We start from the raw sequence: 24,443 nt of genomic DNA on the forward strand, positions 1-24,443 counted from the left end.
TCGCGGTGCTGCCGGGCTCAGCCCCGTCTCCTCCTCTTGCTCCCTCGGCCGGGCGGCGGTGACTGTGCACCGACGTCGGCGCGGGCTGCACCGCCGCGTCCGCCCGCCCGCCCGCCAGCATGGCCACCACCGCCACCTGCACTCGCTTCACCGACGACTACCAGCTCTTCGAGGAGCTTGGCAAGTATGGCCCGCCTGCCGCCCGCTGTCCGCCTTGGCCCCCCACCCTACCCCAATCGCCCGGGCGCTATGCGGCTCCTCGCCCCGCCCCCCGGCCCTGCACCGGCCGCTGCAGCGCCCCCTCGATCCGCCCCACCCCCAGCTTTCCCGCGTGCTGACTCCAGGGCCCCCAACCCTCGGTTCCTTGCCCCTCAGCTCCTTCCGCGCCCTGCAGCAGCTGCCCGGGCTGCTGCAACCTGCGCTGCCGCGGGGACTGCAGCCCCCGGACCGCTCCTGGGCGCTCTCCAGCCCCGCCCCTCCTGCACCCTTCAGGCGCCCCCCCTCCGGACCCCGCCTGCCTACAGTCCTGTCTCCACCCTGCTCAGAGATTCACTCTGCACCCTACCCTTAGGTCCCACGCGCCGGGCACTTTAGACCCTCCCTTAGCCCTGCAGCTCCAACCCCGCTGCGGTGCCCGGGTGTGGGGGGATGTTTGGTGCCCGGCCCCGCCCCCCCCCCCCCCCCCCCGCTAATGCTGCTTCCAGGATCCCAGCCCCGCAGCTGGGCAGTGCTGCAGTACCCCCAGCCCTTCCCCAGCCCTTCCCCCCATCCCTGCAGTGGTCCCGGGAGCCGCGCGCTGCAGCCGCAGCATCCCCCTCCCCTCGGCACTGAGCTGGCCGCTGCTGCAGCCCTAACCCCCACCACCACCACCCGCGACGCGAAGCCGGGCCACTGCAGCCCCCGCCCTACTCGCCCCCCTAGACGTTTCCAGAGCCCAGGAATGCGAGCTCCCATTTGGCGGGGAACGTAGAGGAAAATATGGGGAAGGGGAGCTATTGATGTCAGACTCAGAACTGTGCCCTCTTCCCCAAAGGCTGTCAATTGAGCTGGGTTGCGGTGGGATGAAGCCGGTATGGGAGGGAAGGGTTGAGCTTCACTTTCCCCCTTGGTCGATGGAGATTTCTCTTGGAATCATACTTTCCTTTTAACCTCTCCTTCCTCTACCCTCAACTATTACTGCAGAGAGAAGGGCAGGTTCTCTTTCTTTTCTGGTTCTCTTGGCCAGGACTGCAGGGCTATCAGTGAGATGCAGCAGGTGTGTGTTTGAAGCATCGCCCACCAGCTCCTGATGTACAGCCTGAGGTTGGGGCTGTTGCTTTGCCCAGGGACTAGATGAGGGGGTGGGAACCAGGTGGTACTCCACCCACATCTGTTCAGTGTCATGCTGTGGCTTCATCCTTCTGCCTCATGTTGGCTGGTGGTGGTCACTGCACTGGGGTATGTGTGTGTGTGTGTGTGTGTGTGTGTGTGTGTGTCTAAAGGTCTGCTGGTGAGAGCATCACTGTCCTCAGATTTAAAGTGTGTGTGTGTCACTCTGCCCTGCTCGGTGTCCCAGTTCTTTCCCCCTTCTCCCTCCAGGGGTGCTTTCTCTGTGGTCCGCAGGTGTGTGAAGAAAACCTCCACGCAGGAGTATGCAGCAAAAATCATCAACACCAAGAAGTTGTCAGCCCGAGGTGAGTGTTCTCCATCTTGGTTTCTCCCTGGGGATCCTTCCAGGGCCTTTGACTTCTGCAGGTACCCTGGGAATTGGGGAGTATGTTTTAGCACTTAAAAATGAGTTGAAATTTCTGGTGGACTTTGAAGCTAAACAAGGAGTTGTGTGAGGTATTGAAAATGCTTAGGGAGAAAAGAATGAAGAAGATGTAAGAGACATGGGTAACTGGAGTGATCCCTAAAGGCTTAAAGGAGTTTGATCCTAGGGAGTTGGAGGATCTGGGGTAGTGGGTGGCATGGAACAGAGAGCTCTTAATTTGGAGCACTGTTTAGAGTAGTGATGGCCACTGCAGGCCTGTCCTAGTCCCTGTGCCCCGATGGTGACTTTGGATGGATGCAGTAAATGAGCAGCACTGACAAATCCAGCCTCCCCTACCCACCAGGCGGCAGAACAGACTCCCAAGGGAAGAAAATCTGTAAACATCAGGGGAGGCTGCTACTGGCGAGGGCTTCTCGGGAACAAATCCTGCCAGATGAACTTGATTGCTTTTTTTGATCAAATTACAAAGTTGGTAGTGCAGTAGCAGATGTAGTCTGTCCTGGATGGAGAGTGATGATGCCTCATGGTCTGGAAATCCCAGTGGCCCAGTCTGGGCAGGAGCTGCCTTGCCTTGGGATGTGGGGAGCATGAAGGCCCAGACCTTGGAGCCTCACTTGTGAGATCCTCCCTAGTACCTGAGGCTGGAAGGGTCAGGGCCCATCTTTAACACCTCTAACGTATGCTTTGTGAACCTCTTATTGGGTGTTTGCCAAACTTACCTCATCTGATATGTGTAGACCCAGCAATGTGTGAAGCATTCTGCAAATAAGTCTGGTTAGTACAGAGAGGTCAGGTCTCTGAGGGCTGTAGAATGCAGCCCAGGGATAAAGGTTATGAGACTCAGAGAAAGGAATTAGGGCTGGGCAATAGGATACTGGAAATATATTAGGAACCAGTACAGATGCCCTGGGGAAGATGTGAGCTTTGGCCAATAATGATGCCAGCATCTCTGGGGTTAGAGATGTAATAGATGTCCCAAGCACTCAGAGAAGCTATAAAATTCCACAGAGATGACAGGGGCTTCTGTCATGTTGGCAGTTGTCCTGGGACCTGTTTAGCAGGACTGTGTTTGCCCCCTGGCTGGAGAGTCTCTCCTATCTTTACCAGCAGGGCTTGTTTTGCTGTCCCATCCCTGCCTCTATCTCTCACTGAGTGCACTGACTGTAAACTTGACTTGTTTATTTTCCTTCTCTCTGGGCACCTTGAGTCCAAGGCAGTGGTTGCTATAGAGATATGTGGGTGGTCAGATGCCCTCCTCCCCTAAGGTAGGGGAGATACGGGGGCTGGGCTCTCTGGCGGATATCCTTTGGCTAAGAATGGAAGGTGCAGGCAGGGACACCAGGTTGAAGATATGCCCACACATAGCCCAGGTATCAGAAATGGGGATGATGCCTGGAGTCTTCAGTCAGTGATGCAGTGCTTTGGTTTCTTTATCTCAACAGTATCCCCTCACCCAAGGGTGAGGAGGGAGAGACAACTGGAAGCTGAAAATCTGGGACATAAGATAGTGATTGTGGGGGCTGGGGATGTGGCTCAAGCGGTAGCGCGCTCGCCTGGCATGCGTGCGGCCTGGGTTCGATCCTCAGCACCACATACAAACAAAGATGTTGTGTCCGCCAATAACTAACTAAATAAATAAATAAATAAAATATTAAAAAAAAAAAAAAGATAGTGATTGTGGTGACTTTATGGAGCCAGCTGCCTTGAGCTTTCATCTTCTACTCCTTCCCTACCCACCTGAACTTCCCTGTGTGATAGCATCCCTTTCCTTTCTTACCTCCTTTCCACTTTTTTCTGTCCTTCCCAACTGGTATCTTTCTTTCCCTGCCCAAACCAGATGAGGTTTAATTTCTGATTTATTTTTTTCAACTTGAGAAGAGGATTCTTGTGTGAAATCGTATGCTTCAGACAGCAACTCCCCCTCTTTTGAGATGGTTATGCCAAGACTGGGACTCTCTTGTATACCAGGTTAACTTTGGGACAGAGTCTTGTTCCTGACTGATAGACTCAAATGCCATCAAGAAGAGTTAGGAACGTGCATGCCCGTAGTGTCTGGGGGTGGGAGAATGGGAGGATGTTGTCTTGTATGTAGAGGCAGCAAGGGGCATGCTAGGCTGGTATGGGCGATATGAACCCCTGGAGCAAGTTGGGTCAAGGTCCTCACTAGGCTGCTGCTGATGGGGTTAGGAAGTGAAGGCTGTGGCTTTCCTTCAGCCTCTCAGTTTACACTCTATATTTTATAAAGGTGCTGGGACTGGGTTTCACTCATCATTGTCTGTCTGTCTAGGGCTCCATAGGTGTTAGATTTCTGTGTCTGGGAATGTCATGGGCCCACCAGGGTAGTCTGTGAAGGTCTGAAGGGGCTTACTCTGTTTGCTGGGATTCCTTGCTGGATTGCTGTCTTATTTGTGATTTTCTGTGCTGCAAACTGAAAGGAGAGAAAGAGGGCATAAAGCTGCTTCTCCTTGGCACTCATGGTGAGGTGGCCCGGGAGGCCTGGGGAGAAATCACTTAGACTTCTGGGGGTCAGATATGGATGGGAAGCCTTCTTGTGGGTTGTCATTCCTTGTCATTGTAGCCTCCAGCACCCACATTGGTGGCTGGGTTGCCAGGTAGGGAATTCACGTGAATGTTCTTTGAGCACCTTTTTGTTTGTGGGCCTCTCTACCTAGTCACTGATAGTCACATAATGTCATTCCATTTGCTTTAAACCAGCAATAGGTGTGGAGATGGGGCTCTTACCAGAGCCCGTGGTTCCTAGCTTGGCTCTGCTAGGCCGAAGGAGGCATTTAAATAGGCTTGGATGCAGGAGCTAGTGGGCCAGGTGATGGCAATGATAAATCGTTATTTTAAGATTTAAGAGCACCCTCCCCACAAAGGAGCCTGAGCCCTTATGTCTTTTTTATTTTTAAATCTTCATATTCCCTTCTTATCTTTATTCATATGCATACAGATTTTCACCTCGTGGAGCATAACATTTTATATCCTGTTCTCTTCACTTGTATCCAAAGCATTTTTCCCATATTGCTACAGTTGAAGGGCAAATGGTCTTTTTTTTTCTTCTGCATGCCTTAGGATTTATCCTTGGAACAATTAGCATCATAAAAAAACTTCTGTATTGGCCCATTTATCTGGATTCCAGTTGCTTTCACTAAGATGGGTACTGGGAGTAATGCCCTTGGCCTTAATGAGAGATGCTACCAGAAACAGTGTTATGAAATCTGTTACCGCACTTGCTATATTTATTTATTTAATCTGTAAACCCTATGTGAAGAGATTTCTATTGAAGCTACTTTGTAAGAAAAGCTCTCCTCTTTGTGAGGACCTGAGGAGGTGAGGCAAGGGACCTTATCTGTTTTCTAATTTTTGTGTAGATGAGCACTAGCAAAGTGACTGATCCACACTCAGTATACATGTTAAATGAATGGATCAAGAAGCCTAACCAATCATGGTTACCTTTTGGCTTTGAGTCCTGGGAAACTCAAAGTCAAGTTGCTGGAGCCCTTGTTCCCTGGTGCTGGCTTGGGTTCCCCCTTTCTGATCCAGAGAACCAGTCTGCTGCTGGAGGAGAGGACAGATGAGGATAAATACCTGTGCTTGGGACAGGAGAGATGTAGGAAGTCAGTGTAGCTTATGGCTCCTCTTTTCTTCTTGTTAATGGTCTTATAGGACTGCTATTGGGACCGTCTCTGAGCACTGACTGTCAGTGTTAGTGTGTCTAATGGTCAACCTTGAGTATTGATTTAAAATGCTGCTTCCTAGGTTTTGTCCATAGAGCTTCGGCTTCAGGAGGTCTGGGGTGAGGTCCCAGAAACTGCATTTTTAACACAGGCTCCAACAAATTTCATCTAGGTAGTTCATGAGCCACTCTTTAAAAAAAATGCCATCCAAAATCAGCAGCAGCAGTGACAGTTGCTCTTGATACACTCCTAGGATTCACCAGCCGCACCTGGGGCTAGCCTTCTCCAGGTGGTGTCTCTTCCAGTATGTGGCCAACTGTGCACATGGGCTGATCTGTGATTAGGGGCCTCATTCTGGGCCCCCAGATTGGGATGCCAGTCTGCATCTGAGACTGTAGCAGGTTGAGTGATTGGTGTTGTGGCATGTTGGCCACCAGAAGGGTAAAGGCTGTCCCTTTCTGGGTCCAGCTGGCCCTGGGGACTGAAATGGGATCCCCTTGGATGGTGCCAGCTGGAAGTCCCCACCCCCTTGGTGTTGGCCTGAGTAGCCCCCATGACATTTGTGTCCCCTGTGGTATCTCCAAGTGATACTTTCCTGTTAAGGATCTGGGTGAAATGAGGGGAAGAGGAGGGAGGGTGATGTGGCAATGGAAGGAGGGGAAGAAGGAGGAGGAGGCTTTGTGCTATACCGGAATACCAGGACTCGAGGAAGCATTGAGAGATTGTGTGCAAAACCATGTTTTCTTATTGAGGATAAAATAGGCTGGTTTCTGTTAACAGAGAAATAGCATCCTTCATATAAATGAACTTCTCTGACTTCTCTCGTACCTGCCATGGATGAGAGTGCAAGCTAGAGGTCCCTTCTCTGTGCCAAGCCTTCTGCTGGGCCAGTTTCATTGTACAGTCATGATTTAGTCATATAGCCTGTCACCCTGCCCTCCTACCCACCTCCTCAGTGGGACTTGGGGTGCTGTATCAGGGTGGAGATGGAGGTTGGAAAGCAGGCCCTATCCCATAGGCAAGGCTCTTGCTTTTCTTCCTGTTGTTTGCTTTCGTCCCTTGTCATCATACCCTCGTCAGAAGCCGTGCTGAAACCCTAGAGGTGAGTGGCTGACCCCATTCTCTGCTGAGGCTGGAGACAGGGAACGGGGGGGCATTGGAACCAGCTCTTGCCACCATCTCTGTGCTTGCTGCTTTCTGAACAGCTTTGGCAGGCTGACTAGGGCCTGATCCCATGGGTGCCAAAAGGGTGGTGACAGGAAGAGATGGACACTTCGCACCTCTTGAGTGCCTCTCTGCAGAGGCCCTTTGTCACCTACTCATGGCCAGACAGCTCTGTCCTGGGACCATTGGGGAAACCAAGGCATAAAAGACTTGTTTGGGGTTTATGTTAGGTTTTGTTTTTGAGTTGTAGGTATACCCATGATTTTGCTGGTGCCCAGACCCCAGCAACCTCAAACAGCTTGGCCTTCACTGCCCCCGTAGCTGTTCCCTTTCAAACACAGGTTCTGGGTACTTTGTTCCTGTAGTGAACCCTGGTGTTACCACACTCCTCTCCATCTAGGCCCAGAGCTCTAAGCCCAGTGGAGCAAATCCCTCATTATTGCTGGCTGAGGCCCTGCTCTCATCTGTACCCACATTTTTGGACTCTGTAGTGGGGACATTTCCAACCACTCCCCCCCAACACCATCTCTGCTTCCTGGGCCCTCTCATCATCAGCAGCGGCAGCTTTCCATCTGCTCCCCTCTTTTCTCCTCCCTCTCTTTCCCCTCCCCCACTGCTTGCTGCTGCCCTGGGAGGAGCTATTTTTAGGGGCTGCTTCCTGGGATGTTTTACTTGGGGCTGGTTACCATGAAGGAAATGTCACCAAAACAGTGGGCAAAGGCTGCAGGCACCAGGAGCCATGCCGGGGGGAACAGAGAACTCAGCACTGACCCTGTTCTGGCCCTTGAAAGTGGCCAGTGTCCATAGGCAGAGCCTTGCCTTCTTGGGGCTTGCTAGTGACCCCATGGGGATTTTCTTCGTCAGAGTTGGTTTGGCACTTGAACTGTGGGGCACGTCTTGGCGCCTCTTGCCTTTCCCTTCTTAGAGCTTCCCTTGTCTTGAGATCCAAGGCCATGGTGGGGCTCAGGTCTTTGCATTGCCTGGTTGAAACTCTTGAAGTTAGGGCTGAAGGCAGGAGGTGCAGAGCCTTGGCGTTCACATGGGCACATTTCATTCCCTGTCCTGGATTCGTAGCACCTGTCTATTCCCCAGTGTTTGGGAGTAAAGGAATTAAGAAACCATGATCTCTGCTCATATATGACTGGTAGGTTTTGCTTTTAATTGAAGACTCTTTGCACCTTTTGAGTAAGAATCAAAGAGGAAGGGATGTGGTGTTGCAGTGTCAGGGGGAGGTCAGTGGGATTGTGGCTTGGGATTCCCACTGGTCAGTGCCCAAGGCCCAGAGCTGTTTATAAACAGCTGGAGAAGGTGGATTATGACACCAAATCCCTGTGCTGCCCTGTTTCTGCTCCTCAAAGTGATGCCCAACACAGCCAGATGGGGCTTCTGTTATTTGACTAAGAGGTGGTGGGACACATGGGAGGGCATCAAGATAAGGCCACCTCCCACCATCCAGTGTCTGAAATTGACAGGGCTGCTGAAAGTTTCTTACAATCTGTGTTGGAGTCATAGGCACTCATCTGTGAAATACCCTTTGTAAAGTGAAGGGTGTTTTGAGATTGGAACTCAGGGAGAGTCCTCGTAGCCAGAGTATGACCATATGTCCTTTTCTACTTACAGAGGGTTGTACATTTAGGTGGCAGCAGAATTCTTAGTTGAAGCCAGTACTTGAATTTGTGCTCTTAGAGAAATATCACTGAATCAGTGGGCCGGTCCCTGGCAGGGCCATGGAGAATTGGTAGCCAGCCCTCCCTGCCCCCCATCCTGGAGAGGGGGGAAGGGAAGCACATTTGGAGTAGGTGTCTCTCTTGGTGCCCAAGTGGTGAAACAGTTTTAAGGCTCTGTGCTCCCCTTTGCTACATGCTGTCACCTCACTAACTGCTTCCTCTTTTTTGCCTCCTTTGTTGCATCAGGTCACTCCTTATTGTCCTTCCTATGAAATTACAGCATCTTAGACCAAGTCTTGAAGCACTTGGACAGAAGGTGGGAGAGGCAGGGTTTCCAGGGATCCTGGTTTTCCCCTGCTGTGGGTGGGCTATTGGGAAGGGCCCAAGCAGGGCTTGGAGGACCAGAATAGGTGCCTGATAAGCTGCTTCTGCTTTCTGCTCCTGTTACCACCTCTGATCTTGTGGGGGGAACCTTGCAGAGAGCTGTGGTTGGAGCTGGGCTGAAGGCCGGCAAGGGTGGGTCTCCATGGCAGTAGCATACAGGCAGGCAGGAAGTGGCCCTGTGCAAAGCGGGAAGTGGCTGTTGTCAAACAGGAAGAGGGGGCTGGGCTGTGGGAGGGGATAGGGTAGAGCCTGGTAGAAAGGTGGGTGGGAGGAGGGTCAGCCTGGGAAGATCCTAGCTGCTCCCTAATGGTCACTGGAAGGTGGAATGTCTCAAGGGAGGAGGCTGCCTTTGTGGCAAGAACATCGGTTGATGTATCATCACCTTGGGATACTCAGCCAGGGCCTATTCCCATCACTGTGGACCAAATCCCTGTGCTGCCCTGTTTCTGTTAGTGTCTGTTAGTGGTCTCTCCCCTTTTGGGAATGCTCTGTTTAGCCAGTATGCCCTTGGACTTGGGAAGGATGCTTTCTACAAGTCATTACTTGTTCCTGTGGGGAGGAGCATTCTGCTTTTTCTCAGCCATGGACCACCCCTGGAAGTGACTATAGGACAGGAAATATGAGGGAAAGAGAGAAGCTGGGGTGATAGCCAGGCTGTGTATGGTATAAGGACACTGGGAGAATGTGGTAGTCAGAAACCATGTGGCTCTAAGCAGAGTGCTTCAAGATGCAGGGCACCACTGCCAGTGAGGCTGAGGAAATAGAGGGATCCACTGGCCAGGTGCTTCATGGGGTGGTCCTCTCTCTGAGGAGTTCCTGTTGCTCACCTTCACCTTTAGGCTATAGATATGGGCAGGCTCCATGCCCAGATGATGATGGAAGGTCTCACAGGAAGCCCCCCAAATAGGTCAGAGGACTCAAGTGGCATATTTTAGGCCCTGCATTTGCCCAGGCAGAGGGGAAGGTGGGTATTTCTCTCTTCTCTGGCAGTAGCAGAGGTGACCACATGCAAATGACCATATGCTTGGCTGAGGAGATCTTGTCCTCTTTATAACTAGGCCCTGGGAGAGAGGCTCTTACTATGTACCAGACACTATGTTAAGTACTCTATCCATATTGCCTCATTTAAACCTCAGATATTACTGTCTCCATTTTAGAAGTAGGACCTCCTTCCCAAGATACATGCCTGGCCAGTATGCCCTTGAACTTGGGAAGGATGACCATATGTCCTATGACATCTCCTAATCAAGAGTCACCTCCTGGCTGAGGCTTCCTGACCACCCTATTTAAACTTTCTCCCTTCCTTGTTTTACTTTTCTGTGTGGCACTTGCTGTTACCTCTAGCAAGCTTTTGAGTTTCTTATTGTCTGTCCCTCTCCTTCCCCAGCTCCACTAAAATGTAAACTCTATGAGAGCAGGGATTTTTGTTTAGTTTGCTCCCAACTCTCTCCCTGCATCTAGAACAGTGATTGTCACATGGTAGGCCTCAATAAATAAATTTTGAAGGAATGAGTGAGGCTCAGATGCATTTAATGACTTGCTGAATGTGGCAGTGCTGGACTCAATCCAGGGCTGTCTGACTCCAAAGCCAATGTGTTAATTGTTGTACTCCATGGCTTAGAATCAGTGTAAGGACCAAGGCACAGCCCTGGGGTTAAGAGAAGACCTTGAAGTAAGGATTTGAATTAAGAGGCTGATAGTGACCCTCTGCACCCTGGGAAACTCCTTCGAGGAGTTGAGAGCCTGAGCCCAAGTTTGTGTCTGCTATCTCTAATCTGAGTCACTGCACTAGTAAAGCCAAAGCACCCTTCCTTATTTTTAGTGCTATTACTGTTGTAGTACTAAACCATTAGCTAGTAAGAGACTTAAGGGAAGAGATAAACGTTAATCTTCTGGGCCTTTTCCTCAGCTGCCACCTCTACATTGCAAGATGCTGGTCTCTCATTCCTGTCTGGGCAGCCAAGCCCAAGATTTGTGCATCAGAGGTGGTAAGGTGAATGGTTAGAGACAGGGCCAGTGCATCTGTAGGTTAGGGACTGCCTAGTTTGGTACCTCTGTCTCAAGTCTGGGACTGGAAGGTGAGGTTGCTCCAACATCTGGCCAGATTGGGAAAAAGCAAGCTTCCCCAAGCCATCAAGCAAAGCTATCGTTGCTTCCTTGAGTGCCCTTGCTTATAGGACTCCCTAGTCATATCCCTTTACCTGGGACCAAGGGATACCAAGCAATGGGTATTGGGCGTTACCTGGGGTTCTCCTAGATACATCCTGGTCAGTGGACATGTGGAACCTGAGGATAGGAAGGAAGGCATGACCCAGATCTTTGGGCAGCTGGGATGGATTAGCTGGCAGCAGGAACTAATCTCTGCCTGTTCCCACCTCCTTTCACAAAGCAGAGCTATCACTAGAGGGAAAGTGGAGGACAAAGCTAGAGGTGGTTGGTGAAACAACAAATATGAACTCCTTCTAGACTATAATCCTTACATTATCTTAAACCAACAGGCCAGGGTTCTATCCCTTTTCTTCTGTGGAACCTTAGATAAGTTATTAACTTTTCTGGGCCTCAGTTTCATCACAGCAATCTATGATGAGAGGCAGTTATAGCACCTACCTGCTGGGGTGGTTGTGAGGGTCATAGGAGGCTTTACAGAGGCGTTCTGCTGTTTAGGGGAAACTTATTAATGGCTTATGTCTGGAATTTTCCATGTGATATTTTTGGGTGTAGAGAAACCCCTACCAAGAAATATAGGAATTGCTTGGCTTGGGGAATCAGGTTGCATTGGACTCAGTCCCCCAGAACCTAAAGTCTTTACTTGATATTCTCACTTTTTCTTATTCTGTCATTCCAGACTAGGTCCATATTACCTGCATCCATTTCCTGTCTGTGTTACCTTGAGTAGGTTATTTTATCTTGTTAAGCCTCAGTTTCCTCATTTGTAGTGCAATAGAGCTAATCAGATGGCCCACTTCACAGAGTTTCTGTGAGGATGAAATGTGATAATCCTGGCCTTTGCCTAACATGTGATAAATGCTTAGTGAGTGATAGTTATTACTGATACTGTTGTTATTAATAAGTCCTTATTGAGTCCCTGTTTATGGAAAGAACTCTAGGAAGTACTATTTAGAAAGATCCCCACTCCTTTGAAGAACTTGTGACCAAAACCGTTGTGGGCTGGGGATGTGGCTCAAGCAGCAATGCTCTTGCCTGGCATGCGCGGGGCGCTGGGTTCGATCATCAGCACCACATAAAAATTAAAAAAAAAATGTTGTATCCACTGAAAACTGAAAAATAAATATTAAAAAATTCTCTCTCTCTCCTCTCTCTCTCTCTCTCTCTCTCTCTCTCTCTCTCTCTCTCTCTCTCTCTCTCTCTCTCTCTCTCCCTCTCCCTCTCCCTCTCCCTCTCCCTCTCCTCTCTCTCTCTCTTTCTCTCAAAAAAAAAGAAAAGAAAAAGATAACCGTTGTACTATGTGATGTGAGAATCATGAGAAGCACAGTGGGAAGCTGAGGGGTAGCCAGAGGTGGAAGAAGTCACAGTCTACTAAGAGGAGCAGGGAAGACTAAAAAAAGGTGGCCTGGCAGATTCCAGTAGTCAGAGAGAAATAAAGTAGGGAGGCTCCTAGGCCTCCTAGCTCAGAGCAGCATTTTCTCTACTTCCTGGAGCTCTGCCTTCCTGTGGAAGGAATTGACCCATGCAACTCACTTGGATCTGAGGACTTGCGGATTCTGGTCATTTCCTAACAATAGAGTAATCCCAAAGGCTGAGTGTGAAGAAGCCAGAGCTCACATCAGTAGGTGACCAGGAGGATCCTGGGGAGAAGCAGAACTTGTGCTTTGGTTTCTCCTTCTATAAAATGGACATCATAGACTGGGGTTGTAGCTCAGTGGTAGAGCACTTGCCTAGCAAGGGTGAGGCACTGGGTTTGATCTTCAGCACCACATAAAAATAAATAAATAAAATAAAGGTATTGTGTCCTACAACTAAAAAATAATTTTTTAAATGGGCATCATAATATGAGGATATGAGGATAAATTGCAAGATGTGCCTGACATAGAAGTGAGCTGACTAAATATTTGTTGTTATTATTTTAAGTCACATTATCTTAATCATCAACATCTTCATTGTCAGGATCATTGTGTTTTGGCATTACCATGAGGACTACATAAGAAAATATATGCAGAATTCCTGGCATAGTGTCTGGTCGTGTATTAGGTTCAGTATGACTTTAGCTATTACACTAGTCTCCCCTCATCCTTGGTTTGGCTTTCTACAGTTTCAGTTACTTGTGGTCAACCATGATCCAAAAATATTACATGGAAAGTTCTAGAAAAATTAACAACTAATAAATTTTAAATTGCATGCTGTCTGAGTAGTATGATGAAATCTCTTGCCATCCTGCTCCATCCCACCTGGGATGTGAATCACTTCTTTGTCCAGCTTCTCCATGCTGTATAAAACTCCCTACCTGTTAGTCATTTAGCGGCCTTCTTGGTTATCAGACTGACTGACTTGTCACAATATCACAGTACTTTTATGTAGGATTTAATATCCTCCACAGTTTCATGCATATACTGGGGGTGTTGGAAGGTATCCTCTTCAGATAAGGGGACACTACTTATTTCTTCTTATTTTTTGAGGATGGGGGTGGTAGTAGAGATTGAACCCAGGAGCACTTTACCACTGAGCTACATCCCCAGCCCTTTTTATTGTTTAAAAAGAATGATACAGGGCAGGGGTTGTGGCTCAGTGGTAGAGCACTCGCCTAGCATGCATGAAGCACTGGGTTTGGTCCTTGGCACCACATAAAAATAAAAAATAAAGATACTGTGCCCACCTAAAACTAGAAACTAAAAAAATAATAAAAAATAAAAAGAGTGATATAGGGTCTTGTTAAATTGCCCAGGCTGGACTTGATCTTGTGATCCTCCTGCCTCAGCCTCCCAGGTTGCTAGGATTACAGGTGTGTGCCACCACACCCAGCTGTGTAAATACTTCTTCTTCTTTTTTTTTTTTTTTTGGTACTTGAGATTGAACCCAAGGGTGCTTAATCACTTAGCCATCCCCAATCTCACTGAGTTGCTTAGGGCATTGCTAATTTGTTGGGACTGGTCTCAAACTCACAATTCTCCTACCTCAGCCTCCCAAGTCACTGGGATTACAGGCATGCACCACTAAACCTGGCCTGTGTGCGGCCCGTGTTCGATCCTCAGCACCACATACAAAGATGTGTGTCCGCCGAAAACTAAAAAATAAATATTAAAATTCTCCCCCCCCCTTAAAAAAAATATTGAAAAAAAAAAAAAAAGAGCACCAGAGTTTTAACTGAAGATCTGGATTCAGATTCTAGCTCTGCTACTCACTAGCTTGAGGTCTTTAATATCTCAAATCATTTCCTCATCTGGAAATAACTGTCTCTGGAATTGCTGTGACTTGTTGCATTAATTCAGAAAATTGCCAGAAGTGCATAGTTGGTATCTAAGAATTGAAGGAGTATGAATAGCCAGGTGACCACAAGTATAATGGTTGGTTGAATACTTTTGTTTTTTTCTCTTCTGCTTTTAGATCACCAAAAACTAGAACGTGAGGCTCGGATATGCCGACTTTTGAAACATCCAAATATTGGTGAGTGCCCTGTACAGAGTGTTCTGTGGGTATTTTATGGACAGTAGAGAGAACCGAGATTGGTTGTTTTTGTGTATGGAGTCACCTCTGTCTGAGGGTCTTTATTACCTGTTTTTTGTTTTGTTTTGTTTTGTTTTAACCCAAGCAGGATAGCAGCTGTGTCTTAGAATTCTCAAGTTTTCTTGTTTAGAGACCTGAGTATCTCCATTGCAGCAGAGCCATCTCAGGGCTGGGATATGAGGCATTATAATAGGTTTCAGACTCCCTTTCTCCTTCCGTCTTTGGACTGAGGTCCAGAGCCCTCAGTATGTGAGGTTCCGGGCTACTAGCTGCCAGCATCCTTCACCAGGGGCCTTACATAGCCCTCATGAAAAACTCAGGATTTTGTTTCTAGACTTGAAAGAGTTTTGTTCCTGTTGCAATGTCCTGCTCACTCTGAGGGTTTCCATGGCACTTCCATTTGTGTTTCCCGGAGCCAGGAAAGCAAGTTGCCCACCCGCCTAGCTTCTCTGGAGAAGGGATGGCAGGGGCCACTTGGATGGGGAAGGAGAAAAAATTGAGAAGATTTCTCTCTGTTCCCATCCTGACTTGGGGGACAAGAGCACATTGTTGGTTGTTCTAAAGCCTGAGGAGGTTTGCCTGCCACAACCCACTCCAGCTCAGTTTTACATTGTTCAGCTGAAATAATCTTTGCCAAAAGCGTTGGCCCTGATTTGGTACTGTTTGCAGAAGGAAAGGACAGACATTGGGCTGGCTGCAGGGTTTGAGCAGAAACCCTGGTGCTGACTTGAGGCAGAGCAGGGAGCATCTCCTAGGTTTTTCCCTGAAAGTCCTGAGTCATCACAAAAGACAACACGTGTTCTGTGCTCCTCAGGCATGGCCTAAATATCAGGGCTCCCACAGTGCCCTGAGGCCTCCTGCTCCACTCTGTTAGCAGCCAGGCCTGTGAGGCCACTTGCAGAAGCTTGATGCTGCCTCCAGAGCTACCGGCCCGTGGCTCCCCAGGTCTCAGAAATCCATATGAGCTCATAAGTGGAGGAACTGAGGTCCTACTCCAGCCCACAGGGAGAGGAGCAGCTCTGAGGTAACCAGAACTCCAACCATGCAGGGCTTTATAGATCGTAATCGGTGGCTTAGATTACACCCAATGCAGATTGGCATAGCTAAGCCTCCGCTCCACCTGGTGCAGTATGTTCCATGGAGCCAAAACCTTTCAGCCAGTAAGTCCTGGCCTTAGCCCTCCTGGGTGGTCTTTGAGGTTAGACCTTCACCTGAAAACTGCATGGTGGGGACCAGTGTGTTGTCTTGGGTAAGAGATGGCCAACAGAGAAACACCTAGAGCAGCAGTCACAAATTGAGGCATGTTTAATTTGGCTGGCTCAGCAGTCTAAAAATATTTTTATTATTTGCCAATATTTAAAAACAAGATTCCACAATTTGGGGAAAAAAAAAAACCAAAAAACATTTCCCAGCTTTTTGAATCAGAAGACCTGGCTTTAAAGCCATCCACCAGCTCAGAAGCATTATTGGTGTACCAGCCTGGGTCTCAAGGTCTGAGGACAATAAATTTCCTTTCCTTTGTGCTTTGTATGACCAGCTTGTACAACAGTGAAGTGTTGTCTTCATGTAGAGAGGAGAACAAAGGGAGAGGGGTCAGTGATAGAGGATGCAGATTCATATCTGTATCATCTATGTTAAAGGTGACTTTGATCATAGAGGGTCATAATAAATAAACAGGAAGGACAAAAATGGGATACTAGCAGGAAAAAGTCTTAATCTCCTTTTTCTATATTTCTAGAATTAAATATATCCCTTTGACCTCTTAAAATTACTCAGTTTGGCAGCCCTTTCCTTTTCTACCTACCCCTAGCTCAGAGTAAAGACACCTATCCCAGGTGTGGTAGGAAGGCAGCAAGACTCAGGAAAAGCAGGCGTTGCAGTCACTTTGTCAGGATCAAATTGCCTAGAACTATGCTTCCATTTCCTATCTGCTTACAGGTCCTGGGGGATATTGGTTTGAGGACCAATTCCAGGGTTAAGGGCAAGCCAGAGGGAAGGGTGAGTCAGGGCTATGTCCTGGAAGCGTTGGCTGGCTGGGCGCTCTGGCTTCTGATGGGAACCAGGACTCCTGGAGATGTGACTGAGCTGCAGGTCCAGGAGACGGAGGTTGCCATGGATCCGGACCTGGCTTGTGGCTATAGAGGAGGCAGTTGTGTGCCCCTAATTCACTATTCCTCTCATCTCTCCACTGTTCCTTCAGAGCTGTGGCCCTTTTGGCCGTGGCCTTTTTAAACTCCATCCCAAAGAGAGACAATTAGATCAGCCCAAGGGTGGTACACAGTTGAGGAAGCTGAGAGCAAAGAGCAGATCATCAACTTCCGACTGTTTTCAGGGTTGTAGGCAGTTGAATTCAGAAGGGATATTTGGTACAAGGGGCTAGGTATCTCCAGTTTTTTCCCCTGATATTCTTAGCAAAGTTAAAAGCCAGTGAAAGAGTGAACCCCAAAGTAAACTGTGGACTTTGGTTAATAGTGTGTCAGTAGGGTTCATCGATTGTAGCACATGTACCACTCTGGTGTGGGATGCTGATAGTGGGGGTGGCTGTGCATATGTAGTGGTGGGGGTATATGGGAACGCTCTGTACCTTCTGCTCAATTTTGCTGTGAACTCAAAATTGCTCCCCCAAAATAAAGCATATTAATTAGAAACAAGCAAATAAAATGTCTATTGGATGTAATGCACACTGTTGAACTCGAAACAGCCCTGGGAGAGTGGCCAGCGGTGGGGAGTTGAGTGGAGGAGCCATGTAGTGCCGATAGTCTGAAGTCTGAATGGAGTGCGTTCTACCTGTGATCTGCTTGCTCTCTGCTCTAAATTCCTCTAATGAATAGACTCTGTCTTCCTTCGTGCTGAGCTGCCCCAGCAGTTTCGATCACAGTCTAGAGTTGTGGTTTAAAGCAGCACTTCTCAAACTTTTATGTGCTTATGAATCAGCTAGGGATCATGTCAAAATTCAGATCCTGATTCAGTAGGTCTGGGGCAGGCAGGGCTGGGGGTGGGGGTTGAGACTCCTCATGGCTCACTGTCTCCAGGTGATGCTAATGCTGTGGCCCATGGTCCATACTTGAAGAAGCCAAGGTTTGTGGCTTGGAGTCATGTTCACTGGGTTTGAGTGTGGGTTTTTCTAATTAGAAGCAAGTTATTTAACCAATATGTATCTGCCTTTGTTTTGTTGTCTGGGCCCCTTCATAGAGTAGCAAGAGGGTTTAGTAAGTAAAGGAGGCCAGGAAACAGAGGTGATAAAATGAACATGGAGATTTCAGCTTCCAGGACCCCAGCTCCAAGCAAAGCCACCATTTACCTTGGGCCTGGGGTGTTTTAAGCTCACAGTTAGTGTAGTAAAAATAGTTGCAAAGAAAAGGGAAACATTGGATGTGAATGACCTTCTCAGGAGGGGGAGAAGTCCTGCCATACCCGGCCCCTGGGGGTCACACTCAGTCCCCCACAAGCTCCTGTGGCAACAGGGCCTCTATCCCACCAAGATATTGCTTCAGATGTTTTTATTTTATTTTATCTTATTTTTAAAATTTTGAGACAGGGTCTTGCTAAATTGCTGAGGCTGGCTTTGAATTTGCGATCCTCCTACCTCAGCCTCCCAAATCGCTGGGATTACAGGCGTGCGCCACCGCACCCAGCTGCTGCAGACATTTTTAACAGTGACACTTTTTCAGTGTTTTTTTAGAAAAGGATTTGTTAAATGTAGTATATTGTTGGGTGGTTTTTTTGAGAATTGGAAATAGCCACAGCATTTGGGTTGTAGAATATGATATTTCATATATTCTCAGTCCTAGAAGATATGAAATATCAAAGATATGTAGGTGTTTTGACCTGCCCTTCCATCCACTGATTTTTAAAGAATAGTAATTAGGGTTTTGTGTGTGTATGTGGTGCTGGGATTGAACCTACCTTTACACATGCCAAGCAAGCACTTTATCATGAGCTATATCCCCAACCCAGTAATTAGGTTTTATCATTGAAATGCAGTAATGTTTTGAGTCCTTTTCCTAGATCTTCCTGTTTATAGACGTGGTCTGGCCCTCTCTGACCTTCATGCCGTGTCATTACTATATAATGGGCTGGGTGTCAGGTTATTTTATTCACCCCAGCCATAGCACCCTTTACTCGTACCTCACAGATCTCTAGTTGTGTCTAGTTATGTATTTGTTTAGTTGCTGGTTAAAGTCTGTATTTTCCCTTTGCCTGGAAGCTCTGCGATGGCAAGGCTGGGCTCCCTCTTCACAGCCATATGTATAATCATACCTGCTTTGAAATAGCCATCTAATGGGCATTATTGAGCCAATTAGAGTGGCCAGCACTTGTGGGGACAGATTTGAACTCCTTTACCTAAGAGGATGGATGGACAAAGTGATTCTCTAGTTGTTGCAGTATCAAGGATGTTGATGTCAGTTTGTCTTCAAGTCCTGTTTCTGCCACTTAGTGTGACTTTGGGCAGGTTTCTTTTGAACCTTCAGTTTCCTCTCCTATCTGATGAGGGCACCATAAGTAGCTACACTACAGAATTAATGCCTGGGTCCAGTAAAATAGTGCATGTAAAACACATGGTACGATGCTTGGCACATAGGAACAGCTCAGCTAAGTGTTAGTCATTATAATTTTGATGATTATCTTCAATAATCTGGTAGTTATGCTTAGAATGGCTCAGTCAAGTTTCTCCTCTTGTCCTCCATTCCTCATTAATTTTCTTTTCAAATTAAAAATGAAAATGATAGCAGTCTTATTCAGACCCCCCCCCCCCTTATCTTTGTGTGTGGTTGCCTACTCTGGGCATGCATCAAAGCCATCCAGGTCTAGGTGGCCTGGAAGGATTAGTCTTCCTTTGCTGCTCTTCTACTAATCCCCTCCCACCTGGGCTCCATGTGTGGCCTTCCTGGAGAAGGGCATATGCCAGTGACTCCATGTCTGGGCAAAGGCCTGGGTGCCTGCACCTCTGGCACTGTTCTCAAGGTCTGCAGTGCTGGGCAGGGAGCGGGCCTGGGGCAGGATCCAGGTGAGGCAGAGCTCAAGGCCAGGCCCAGCCAGACTTAGCAGGGCCGGGTGCTGGGGGCTGTCCTGGGAGCAGTTGTTAGCATCCTACCTGCTGTCCCGTCAGCTCACCATCCTGCTGCTGTTAGTCAGCTTCCTAATGAAGCTGGTCTTTGGCTTCTGGGACAGCTGATTTCCAGGGGATTATTTGTATTACACACTTTAATGCTTTTTAATAGCAAATTTTTAATTAAATGGAAAGTCCTTTTGGAAGCGAGGGAGCAGCCACAGCAGGACTCAGCATGAGGCACCAACTGAGACTAGAGAAGAAAAAAAAGGAGGGAGGAGGCTTTGGAGAGTTTGATTAAGCATGCTCGGTTAGGTGGGTAAGATGGATGCAGGGGTCTTGCTGTAGCTCCCTCCTTGTGTCCTAAAAGCCCTCTTCTGTCATCGGCAGATGTAGGGAAGTATGCAGGGTTGAATAACCAGATCAGATCAAATAGTGTAGGCCATGCAATGTGTAGATGGTTGTTCGGCCTTGGATCAGGCCCAGGCAGGCCTCTGTGTCTGCATTTGTCAAGTAAGAAAAACAAGGGGACTGTAGTGATGGTTCAGTGCCTCAGGGCGGCTGGGTGCTGTATTTTGCATTCTGGCTGAGCCTTCTTTGGCGTGTAGGGGACTTAGCGAAGTGCCTCAGCCCTTAGAAGATGCTCTGGCACTGGAAATGGAAGCAGTCTGGGCCTGCCAAGGAAGAGATAGCGTGATTTCTTTACATCTGAACACTTCACTAGTTGGTTTGGTGTCAGGCCATTCCTGAAGAGCTTCTTTAACTGCTGAGGACTGGAGCAAGGGTCAAACAGAGAGAGCCCTTTGGAACAGAGGTTTCTCATCGAGAGAGTTCAGGTGAGGGAAGGGACAGGAACATCAGGACAGGCAGCCAAAGCAAGTCGTGTTTACATTAAAACGATGCTCAGGGGTTGGCATTTAACCCAGAGGTGGCTTTGTGGGCAGAAGCTTGATGAAGAGACCTCAGAAGACATTAGATTGGTCTTTTGCCCAAGAGATTTGGAAGCAAGGATTGGGAAGAGATTATGCTTGCCAGCCTTTTCTTACAGTTGGTAACTTGCCCTAGTCTTCTCCATGTCTGCCCTCCTGGACCCATTTATGATGCTGTCGTAGGTATGTTTGTGAGCAGTCTCACAACCTGGTATGTGGGATGCCCTGTTTCTTTAGTAAGCAGTAGTATGAACCAGCCTTTGGAGTCAGAGAAGCCTGGGTTCACATCTTGACCCACCACTTAGTAATTCTTTGGCCTTTAGCAAGAGGCTTTATGTCTCCTAGCCTCCACGCCCTGTTCTATAAAATGGGAATAACATTCATCTCAGGGCAGTGTAATCAACTCCTTGAAGGCAGGCACTGTGTCTCTCCCTCATAAATGCCACCAGCTAGCCTAGGGGCTGGCATACAGTAGTGCTCACTAAATGCTCATAGAATCAGTAATGTGTGCTAAGAACTTCACTACAGGAGGCCTGGCACATAAGTATGTTAAACACTTGATAAACAGGTCGTCATAGTCATAGCCTGAATGTGGCTTAGCCTCCTGGGCCTGCCATTCGTTATCCTGCTTCACATGCCTTCCTGCTGGGCTCTGCTTTTCCATCTTCTTCCATTACCCTTCACTCTGCTGTTCTCATTTGCCCCTCTGAAAGTTCTCCTGGTCTTTCCCATTTTCCATGCCCCTGCTGTCAGTGTTGCTAGGGGTTTCTCAGTCTGTTACACCACCATGCACTATGTTTAGGGACCACCTTCTCTGGGACTAGCCCCTCTGGGAAGGTTTCTGCTTTTCTCGGTCTTGATTTACATCTTGGCCTCGAAGCTTCTATTTCTTGCCCCAGTTGGAGGCGGCAACCAGAGCACTGGTCTCTTGCTCTGTGGCTACATAACCTTGGCTTTGTGGGTGTTGAGCATGTTGCCACTTCTCGCTGCAGTGCCTTCAGGAGGGAGCCTGGTGAGGCTGACAGAATGGTACTGGGTGGGGTTGCTGAAGAGGAGGAGAATAGGATTTCCGAGTTTTCTCTCTGTTAATCTCTGTCCCCATCTCCTCTCTTGCAGTGCGCCTCCATGACAGTATTTCTGAAGAAGGGTTTCACTACCTCGTGTTTGACCTGTAAGTGCTCCTTTTGAGGGTGTGGGGCCTTTCCCTCCAGCTGGCTCAAGATGAAGGCTGGGGAAAAGGCTTAACTGGGTCTTCAGCCTCTGCCAACGGTCCCTCTCCTTTGCCTGAGAGAAAGGACTTGATTGTGTACTTTCTCCGGGCATGGAGCCGGGTTGGTACCCAAAGCCCCCTGGGGGTCTCATTGCTCGTGATCTCCCCAGATCTCTGTAGAGCGCCAGCCTCAATGTTGCTCTCACACTTCTGTTTCACAGTGTATCTTGTGCAGATGCTTGTTTCTTGTTTCTTGGTCCTTAGTATAGAAATAAAGTACTGCTCTTTGCATGAACTTAAAATTCTGGGAATTTGAGGGTAGCTTTTATTAGTCATGAACTGGGCTCCTCTTGGTCTCTCTTCCACTTTGGTTGTGTTTTAATATCTTAAAAGTGGCTCTTTACCTTCTGGAAACTCCTTTCCAGTGCTATAGAGTTAGGTTTCTGTGTCCTTGGTCTCATTCTCAACTTCAGTGGTAGGTCTGTCCTTTCTTGGATGGCATATGTTCATATTGGTCTCAAACAAAGGCATGTCTTTGGGGAGTAGGTTGAATATTTTCTCTTAGATCCCTGTATCTTCATTAGCTGCCTTTAATGTTAGCTGATCTGCAGGTTATGGAAACAGAAATATCCTGAAGAAGGGGGAGCCCAGGATACCCTAAGGAGGAGCCCCATGTCATTGAAGGATTGAGTATGTTCTGGGCTCTCAAAGTGTATGTGGAGTTAAGGTTTCTGTAAGAGCTGTTTTACTGTGTAACTCTGTTACCTCTTAGACACCGGGGTTGGCCAAGGGACTCCACCTCCTCTGACCTCTTCTTCTTCTGTTGGCTGCAGGGTTACTGGCGGGGAGCTGTTTGAAGACATTGTGGCTAGAGAATACTACAGTGAAGCAGATGCCAGGTGAGATGAAGGCCCAATTGTTCCAGTGCAGCTCTGGAGTTTAGGATTGAAATAAGTCTTGTCCACCTTAGGGGGCTGGCATTGTGCCTAATTGAAAAGCCTTTGGGGAAGATCAGAGGAACTCTTATCTGGACAGTGATTCTACAGAGCTGGACGAGGGCTGCATTCTGGGGGCAATATCAGAAGTTCAGAATTCAGCACCCCAGATCAATTTTGGCAAAGCCTCTTGAGTCTCCTTTACCCCATCACCCCAGAAATACCTTTTCTTTGTATTACCTCACACTGGTAAGTACACATGAGGGCCCTCTCAATCCCTCTTCTTTCTTTTGACAAATCCTACTATGTACAAGCCACTAAGTGGAAATCCTGGGGTGATTAGAAACATAAAAGATATGGTTTTTCCCAAAGGTGTATGAACTATGGGAGCCATCTCAGGAGCTTTTAGCCCTTGTCACTTTGTCCCTTGACTGCCAAGACCAGGTTCAACATGGGATTCTTTTAGCTGGAGTGCTGTTCCACAGTCCCATGCCTCAGCCTCCAGCCTTCCACAGAAGCCCTGATGGCTCCTACATGTGACACAGCAGAATTCCACCCCCACACAGCTCTCAGGCACTTGTTTGGCCTGACTTTCCCGCCTCGGCTCTTCCCCCAGCCCCGCTTCTCTCTGAGGGTGATGTCCTTACAACCTGGTTTTGATCATCCTGCCTGCAGCTTATCTAGCTTATGTGGCAGCTCGGGCTGCTTCTGGAAAGTGGGGGAGTGCAGCTTCCTCACAGATTTCTCAACCTCCAGCGGCCAATGTTTGCTGATCAACTTCAGATGCTTCAACCTCAGGAAAAATTCTCAAGTGGGGAGATGAATTCCAGTGCCAGCAGGGGAGGACCAGGCTGTGGGCGGGAGGAGGCGTGATAGCTCAGGGAACTGCGGGGAGGGGGGGCTGCACCAGTGGGCTTGGCCTGGCTCTGCTGGGACACTTCGCACTTTTGCCATTTTTGGCCAGAAGGCTCTCCCTGCTAGCCCGACTCTGTTCTAATAATACATTTCTGTGGAGACTTGCCTCTATAGTTCAGTCTTAAAGTTTCTTTAGCCCACTCTTGGGCTGTGCTAGGGCAGCCCCAGCCTTAGCTTCTAGGGGCCTGGTAAGACCCCTTGGCTCTTGCAGGACCCCCAGCACCTCAGATTTTAGAGAAAGGAATCAGAAGTTCAGCTACCTAGCTTAGCACACCTGGACATTCTGCAGACCTGCCCAGTACACCTGGTGGTGCATGATGACTGGGCATCTGTTCTCTAAGCTGGGTTTTTCCTCAGCACCACTGACCTTTTAGGCTGGGTAATTTTTTGTTGTGAGAGCCTCTCCTGTGCATGGTAAACACTTAGAAGCATCCCATGCTAGTAGATGTCAATAACAGCCTTCCCCCTCCCTAGGTTGTGACAACCAGAAATGTCTCCAGATAAACTCATCCCCATTTAAAAACCACTGCTAGCTGGGTGTGATAATACACACCCTGCAATCCCAGCAGCTCTGGAGGCTGAAGCAGGAGAAACGTGAGTTCAAAGCCAGCCTCAGCAACTTAGCAAAGCCTTAGGCAACTTAAAGAGACCCTGTCTCAAAATAAAAACTAAAAAATGCTGGGGATGTGTCTCAGTGGGTAAGCACCCCTGGATTCAATTCTTGGTACAAAAAAAAAAATAAAAGAAAACCATTGCTGTAGTCTGCTCATGTTTCCTGCCAGAAGTTTGACCACAAGGCTGGCAGGAGGGTTGTAAAAGTGGACAGCCTGCTTTAAGAATCAGCAGCTTAAGCTGGTTATGGTGTTGTATACCTGTAATCCCAACTACTCAGGAGGCCAAAGCTGGAGGGTCACAAGTTCAGAGCCAGCCTGGGCAACTTGGACCCTTCTCAAAATAAATTTTAAAAGATCTGGGGATATATCTCAATGGTCAAGCACTTCTAGCAAGCACAGGCCCTGAGTTCAATCCGCAGAACCACACGCATGCAGACACAAAAATCAGCAGCTGCATGTAATT

The 24,443-nt window shown here is 48.3% G+C and overlaps 1 protein-coding gene across 12 annotated transcripts in view; it reads left to right on the forward strand.

Moving 5' to 3' along the window:
- Positions 1–37: 37 nt before the first annotated feature.
- Positions 38–24,443, forward strand: part of Camk2g (calcium/calmodulin dependent protein kinase II gamma) — a 59,410-nt gene continuing 35,004 nt past the window's right edge. For 5 of the 12 annotated variants that reach the window (XM_071611163.1, XM_071611155.1, XM_071611159.1 and 2 more), the window contains exons 1-5: positions 38–184; positions 1,579–1,673; positions 14,208–14,267; positions 21,423–21,477; positions 22,350–22,415. In XM_071611163.1, coding sequence (XP_071467264.1) covers positions 120–184; positions 1,579–1,673; positions 14,208–14,267; positions 21,423–21,477; positions 22,350–22,415 — 341 coding nt within the window. In that variant the 5' untranslated portion in view covers positions 38–119. Of the gene's footprint in view, positions 185–1,578; positions 1,674–14,205; positions 14,268–21,422; positions 21,478–22,349; positions 22,416–24,443 lie in introns of those variants that run through there. The other 7 variants (XM_071611152.1, XM_071611153.1, XM_071611154.1 and 4 more) reach the window with 3 other exon arrangements.

The sequence above is a fragment of the Marmota flaviventris genome, chromosome 4, assembly GCF_047511675.1.
Source record: "Marmota flaviventris isolate mMarFla1 chromosome 4, mMarFla1.hap1, whole genome shotgun sequence".
In the NCBI taxonomy this organism is placed as follows: domain Eukaryota; kingdom Metazoa; phylum Chordata; class Mammalia; order Rodentia; family Sciuridae; genus Marmota; species Marmota flaviventris.